This window comes from Macrobrachium nipponense, chromosome 17 (genome assembly GCF_015104395.2).
Source record: "Macrobrachium nipponense isolate FS-2020 chromosome 17, ASM1510439v2, whole genome shotgun sequence".
In the NCBI taxonomy this organism is placed as follows: domain Eukaryota; kingdom Metazoa; phylum Arthropoda; class Malacostraca; order Decapoda; family Palaemonidae; genus Macrobrachium; species Macrobrachium nipponense.
Genome location: NC_087210.1, coordinates 58,671,681 through 58,679,239, shown reverse-complemented (window position 1 = coordinate 58,679,239; position 7,559 = coordinate 58,671,681). Strand labels below are relative to the sequence as shown.

Here is a 7,559-nt window from a genome sequence, read left to right as displayed (position 1 = left end):
AGAAAGTCTGGGAAAGGGTTATATAATTATATTTGAATTTCAGTCACACCGATGAAAATACGTTTGAAAATTCGTTTTATGACTTTCAAGAAACGCGCTTAACAAAGTCACAAATTGAAAATGTTACACGTTGGACGAGTGGATTTCGTGCTCGGGAACTCGGTGGTCCGCAGTTCGATTCTCGTCTCGGCCAACGCGGGATCAGAGGAATTTATTTTTGGCGATAGAAATTCATTTCCCTATATAATGTGGTTCGGATCCCACAATAAGCTCTAGGTCCCGTTGCTAGATAACATAATGGTTCCTAGTTACGTAAAAATATCTATTCCTAAGGACCAGTACCTAGGAGAGCTGTTAATCAGCTCAGTTGTCTGGTAAAACTAAGTAAGATATACTGAACTTTTACTGATACAGTATTTTTCTGAATCTTAGTATCGAACTATGCACAACAAACTGCGTCACCGCTGTACACCGCAGAACGTTGCACTTGGGAAACAAGATAAACTCCTCTTTATTCTAGAACACAAGATAAAATCACCCCACATTTTTTTTCTACAGTATACTACACGTGACTGCCGAGTGAGTGGGCGATTCGCCCACCGCCATCTTGAATTCAAGATGGCGGTTCTTCGCCTCGATATAAGAAATGGGAGAGCTGTCTGCTCACAGTTAGTCACTGTCTTCACTCCATTCGCCATGAGGTTGTTACTATTGCTGGGGCTCCTTGCCATTTCCCTCGTCCTTACAGGTAATTATATATTACCTTACAGGTAATATACTAGTGAGTCACAAGCTCCAAGTTATCTTGTTCCCTGTTAGATAAGGAGGCTGAGTCTAAGCTCAATTACTTTACAGAAAACGTTAGTTACAGCAAGTTCATCCAGCAGCTCACTGGTAGAGAGACAATATACTCGCCTTGATAGACATATTTAGCGTAAAATTTTGTTCCAGATTTGGATTTTTTTTTTTTTTTCAAACTTCTTTCTGCTTAATTGGCCCTAATGCAGAAATTAAACCGCTAAAATAAGTACGTACATTGAATTGATGTAATCAATAAATTAGATTGTATGATAAACGGTCGACAGAGATGGGTAGACGGAGAAAAATCTTAATATTGAAATAAAATTCAACAGAACATGAGAGCCTGCCCTATTATCTTATCTTTACTTTTACACAAGGCTTCCTCTCATGACCCCAGCTGGTTTCCCACAAAGCTGAAATGGAAATGACTAAGATACAGAAAAGTAGGAGTTTGGTTACCGAATTAACAGAACGGATTAAACTATCAAGAATTCGAATGCAATGGGTTTCTATCCACAAACGACCCATATACAAATGAACGATTATTCTCCAATGGATTAGGTTGAATGTGATTACAAACGGAACACGGTGGTGATATAGCTATTTTTTATGTAAAATATGTCACCGACACCCAAATGGCATAGCTAACCCAACGCAGCAGAAAACCAGAAATGAAAATATTTAAAAATTAAAGATAATAGAAATAGAAGAGGAATTCTAACGTTCGACGGTAGCAGAAAAGTCACTGAACCTTAGACCTATACATTGAGCGAATTTTGATCCCTTGTCTAAGGTTAACCAGAGAATTAATTTTCCTTTTTCTTAATTTGCAGTCACACATACATGTTCCTTGCAAATAAATGTACGTACATTCACATTACATATATACTATATAAAACCATACGCGCATACTTTTATATACATACATACACATACGTATATATGTACGTATATGTATAGTATATATATATATATATATATAGATATATGCACTCATACGTATATATGTACGTATATATATATATATATACTATATATTTATATATATATATATACATATATAGATATATATATATAATATATATAGATATATACTATATATATTATATATATATATATAATAATATATATGTATATATGTGCACTCATACGTGTATATATGATACGTATATATATATATATATATTATATACATGCATACATAAGTGTATATATGTATGTGTGTAAAATACTTCCTTGTGAATAGCCAACTCATTCATAGTGTAGATATGTCTAAGTATTATATGATCAATACTTTCACATATTTTTCACTGACGCATTTCTACTTCCGAGAGACCTCTGGAGAAGATATCTGTCGGTCTTCTCAATAACTTTATACAGAAGTGTTTATCGCGTGAAACAACACAAAGAGTCATTGAGTACAATCTATAGTAGGCTTAGTTTATGGGAGTTACTAATACCACCAAAAGACGGAAGGAGACACAACGCTCTGACACAGATATTCAGTTTTCACGAGATAATGAATGAAGTCAGTGATTTTCTTAATAATCGCCCCGAAAGTAACTTTCAATCTTCTTCTTCTTCTCCTGACACTCAGAGGGGCTCACGCTGGTGTGTTACTTCAGTTCCTGGGCAACATACAGACCGGGAGCTGGCAAGTTCACAGTCGAAGACAATGACCCCACCCTCTGCACTCATCTCGTCTACGCCTTCGCTGGGCTGGGCAGCAACAATGAGATCAGGGTAAGATGTGGGCACGTCCTAAGAAATATCACTTTCCGTTAACTATCAGGAATTCTGTACATAATGAAATACCTCGCTAGTGAACATGTTCTGCAAGAGAAAGTGTAATATTCACATTAAAATTCATAAGATTGCACTTGCGACTACCGACGAACAGACCGATAAATAACTACATATACACACACACACACATATATAGCATATATGTGTGTTTATTTTACACTTCTTTTATGAAATCATAAATCATTAAATGATTAAATTACCATAGCGAATACAACAATGATGTTTGTTCACGCAGAGTGAGAAAATACCTTTCATTTTTTTAAAACTTCTTATTCACTTTCTTCATCTCCGCCTTCTCCCCCTCCCCCTCTTCCCACCACCCAGGTGTTGGATCCCTACAACGACCTGTGCGAAGACTACGGCAAATGCGGCTTCGATCGCTTCACCAACCTGACTCACAGGAATCCCAAACTCAAGACCACTTTGGGAATCGGTGGATGGAACGAGGGTTCAACCAAGTACTCGAACGTAAGTTGGCTGGAGAGTTGACGGAATCATTGTTTCTCTTTTTTCTTTCCCAAATTTGTATCTTGCTACATTTATGGTAGACCTTTTATTTGCATACTTCGAAAACCTGTGCATTGTTTTAAACCACAAAGTACTTTTACCTTGAGGAATAGGCCTTTAGAGAAAGACAGTTGCTGTCGTATGTATCCCTTGACTAAAATAAAAATAATTGATTTCGTATAGCATGATGAAAAATGTATGAGGTAAAGGTATCTTCACTGCAAAAATTGCTGCCGCATGCAAAATAATTTCAAAATCGAACATCTTCATGTTAAACTGGACTGTTTTTTATTCTTACTAGATGGCAGCTGATCCCGCAAAAAGAAAGACCTTCGTCGACTCTGTAATAGTTCTTCTGAAGAAACACAACTTCCACGGTTTGGACATGGATTGGGAATACCCTACACAGAGAGGCGGAAAGCCTGAGGATTATGTAAGTTCATCTTTTCATGAGATTTCTTTCGCAAAATCTACTGCTTCAAGGTATCTTTTAAACAGGAAAACCTTGTACATTCCACAGCTTAATCTTTAAAAATACAGATAAACTCATCAGAACTACTAACAGACTAATAGGCTATGCTAACAAAATATAATTTTTATTCAAACTCATACCCAAGGACAATTACATCAGCCTCATGAAAGAGCTCTACGAAGCCCTTCACGCCGAGAACATGATCCTGACAGCTGCCGTGTCTGCTGGGAAGGCCACCATCGACCCAGCCTATAACATCCCTGAGTTGTCCAAATACATCGATATCCTTCACCTGATGACCTACGATCTGCATGGCAGCTGGGAGCCATATACTCACCACCATTCCATTCTCTATGCTTATCCTGAGGATACTGGAGATACGCTTTATCTCAACCAGGTAAGAGTTTTCTCTAATGGTTTAAATCAGCAATAGAAAAGTATTCTTGATAAGATTAACTTACAGCAAGAATATTTATATATGTAAGATTACAAGAGTAAATTAGTGAAACATTCCTTATGACTAAGAATAGGAAAAATAAGTCTTCATTTCTGAAATCAAGACCAAATATCCATTATGTTCTCTTATCGCACCCAAAGACAAATACTAGTTTCCGTGATGTCATTTACAACGAGTGACAAAAAGTAAACATTCCCCAGGACTTTGCCGTGAACTACTGGTTGGAGAAGGGAGCTCCCAAAGAGAAACTGGTCATGGGCATCCCCCTGTACGGTCGTACCTTCAGGCTAAAAGACGAAACCGACACTGGAATCTATGCCCCAGCTACCCAGCCTGGTGCCGCTGGACCATACACGAGAGAACCTGGATACCTCGGGTACAATGAAGTAAGTCAGTGGTGTATGTAATTGATGAATCTCTTCATCATAAAAGATGCTTTAAGAGCTAAATCTTGGTTGCATATATAATGCGGTATGGCAGTCAGCAATCATATCCTTAACTATTATTGATCTTAACTTCCTGCATTCTTCTGTACGATTAGGAGTTGAATCATTTTACTCAATTAAGCAACTTTATCATCTTAAACATATTGTTATATCTTCAAAGCAATATATTTTCAACGTAATGAAAGGAGTTGGGCAGTTTTAAGCTAATGTTTTTTCACGAATCCCTCAGATTTGCGAGTATCAGATGACAGAGGACTGGACAGTGGTGCATGATCCCGCCATGAACGAGCCCTATGCCTACTACATCCCCAATAACTATTTGTGGGTCGGATATGATGACCCTGACTCCGTTGCCATCAAGGTATCCCTTTTTATCTGCCTCATTGACGTTACTTACATGAAAAATAAATGAAAAGCTTCTACTTTTGGACGAGTTTTCCGCTAATGTAATGAAACTCTCGTGAAACAGTAGTATTACTGTGTTTGTTGCGACAATTCTGAATAGTGATTTACCTGCTATCTTTGGTCTACCTGAAATTAATCTTACTGAAAAGGTCAAGATTTCTTTCTGTCGTCTCTTCATATTCAAAATGCTCATATAATAAACTGGAATCATTCAAGTCATTAGAATATTAGATGAATCTGATGAATCATTGCCTTTCCATAATGTAATCCCTCTAAACCTACCCGAATTGTAGGCTCAATACACCATGGACAAAGGCCTCGCCGGCTGCATGGTCTGGAGTGTCGAGACAGACGACTTCCACGGCAAGTGTCATGGCGTGAAATTCCCTCTGCTGACGACTATGATGGAAGTACTAAGCGGTGGAGCCTACACTAAGCCATCCACTCTGCCACCCACCACTTGGGTAAGGAGTCCTGCGTATTCCTTTGTTTTCTTTTTTAGATAGTTATAGTTCTGTATCTCTGTTAACCACTGCATAACGTTGCTTGGGAACGACTGTTCTTGAACGTTTTTATTCACCGTGATCCTTGATGATTTATTTTATGTTGAAAGGAATACTAATCAGAATAAAATTCTATGCTTCATCTCCTCCAGGACCCATTCAGAACTTCGCCCGACCCAGCCGCTCACTGCAAGCAGGCAGGACCCAACCCTGACCCCAATGACTGCACCCACTACTGGTTCTGTAACATGGTAAGACTCGGTTCATTATCTTCGCAAAGAAGATTATTGAAAGTTTCATTTCCGGAGTTCCTGGACTGAAAAAAATGCCTAAGTTTGAAGGCTAGAAATTGTAAGCAGTCCTTTCCATAATGGAAGGTTTTGATTCATTTTAAAACCGTAACGAAAGATTAGAAAATTTTGAATATTTAATCGAAATCCTGCATCTGTTATTGTATTGTAGTGAGTGAGTGAGTGTAGTGAAGCAAGTGCTAGAACTCGTGCAGTGTCCATTGATAAACAATGGCCATTAAAATTTATAAGTTCTAAACATCCCGCTTCGGTTCTAGTATTATGTGTTAATGTTAATGGCTATTTTTAAACTAGTTTTTCAACATTTACATTATTATATCCAAAATAAATCAGAATTAGGGAACGTGCCGTTTTTAGAAGACTTCCTCCATCAACAAGACTTCCTTTTTCTTTCCAGGGCGAACAGGGATGGGAGGAATACGAGAGGAAGTGCGATGCTGGAACACTCTTCAGCCCCACAGTCCTCATCTGCGACTGGAAAGACAACGTCTGCAAGGCTGGTTTCTGTCCCAACGACTGCGCATGAGCGATTCGGAAATAATGAATTAATGTAAACGTTCATTTTCTCTTAAAATAAACCAATAGCTTTTACCCTACAACGAGTCTTGCTTCGCATCCTATGTACGCTGCACCCTTCGGTCTAATTGTGGTACTGTTTGGTGTATGGGCTTTATTTATTCTGAAAAATTTAATCCTCTTTGTAATATGAAAATAACAGTACATAAATAAATCGTATGTCATGTGAAATTACCGTGACCCTAATAAACCATAAGAGAACTTAAGCATAATGATAAAAAATATTTGAAAGTTATGCTTTAGCTAACTTCTCCTCACCGAGGGAGCCCCATATTATTTATTTAGACATTTATCTAATTTTTTATTTTATGGGAAGGTTCTCTGCAATAGCACTGGCTGCATTTTGGAACTTTGAATTCCATACCCCACCATGATCCTGTTGTGTTTCCCTTTCTGAAGCTGTTCCCGAGAATGCCAAAGTTCTTCAGTACTAATATCAGGAGAACAATCCTAAATTGTTTTCCCTCTCGTGCTGGGCGTTAATCTTATCTAATGACCACAAAGCAGAACGCCACTGTATTGGGAGGAACAAAGTCAGCAAATGAAATGGCATGGATTGTTGATCAAATTTTTGATGTCATCTACTCTTTAACAATCTTGGCAAAAGATCTGTAATAGATTCAAGAAATCCTTTTCTAACCAAGCACTTGGATTCGAATTGATCTGTGAAGAGGAATATTAGACATAAATGTCACGGTGATCCTAAAGATTACTTTCGTTCTTTAGATTTAGAGCAGTAAATCACCATACAGAGTTCCAGCGAAGAAACAAACAATATAAGTAAGGAGTAAACTTTGAAATGAACCCTGGGTGCTGAATGGCCGCTGGAGATTTTAGTAGAATATCAAACGGCGATATTAGGCGGGACATTATGAGGTGGGAGGACGTTAGAGTTCGATGTGTCCTTTCTGGCAAAAGGAAAATAAAAATAAATAAATACAGAGAACCAGAGTCGGGGTCTAACCACAGTCAAGGTTTTCTGGAGGCATTCAGCCCTTCTCCGTCGTTCACTTTCATCCGTTATACGATAATGACAGATATTCGTCCTTCCAAAGCTGAAAGAAAAGACATTTTCTGCTACAATTTACCACAAATGTCATTAAAAGATATCTTATTATGGAAGGATAAATTATAAGAAGTATTAAGAATATCATATAACTAAAGGAAATTCCTGTATTATTTCTCTCAACACACATTTAATTCCACTGAGTTTTAAAAAATAATTTTCCTTCATGATAACAGAACCTTCAAGAATATCATTAACTATGTAGACTC

The 7,559-nt window shown here is 37.7% G+C and overlaps 1 protein-coding gene across 1 annotated transcript; it reads left to right on the top strand.

Moving 5' to 3' along the window:
* The first annotated feature begins 595 nt into the window (after nt 1-595).
* Nucleotides 596-6,307, top strand: LOC135196269 (acidic mammalian chitinase-like). The gene is made up of 10 exons (XM_064222973.1): nt 596-748; nt 2,399-2,544; nt 2,932-3,075; nt 3,416-3,547; nt 3,732-3,983; nt 4,244-4,429; nt 4,719-4,850; nt 5,188-5,358; nt 5,550-5,648; nt 6,106-6,307. Exons 1-10 carry the CDS (start codon nt 619-621, stop codon nt 6,232-6,234), a joined length of 1,521 nt encoding a protein of 506 aa, XP_064079043.1. The 5' UTR covers nt 596-618; the 3' UTR covers nt 6,235-6,307.
* The last annotated feature ends 1,252 nt before the right edge of the window (nt 6,308-7,559 follow it).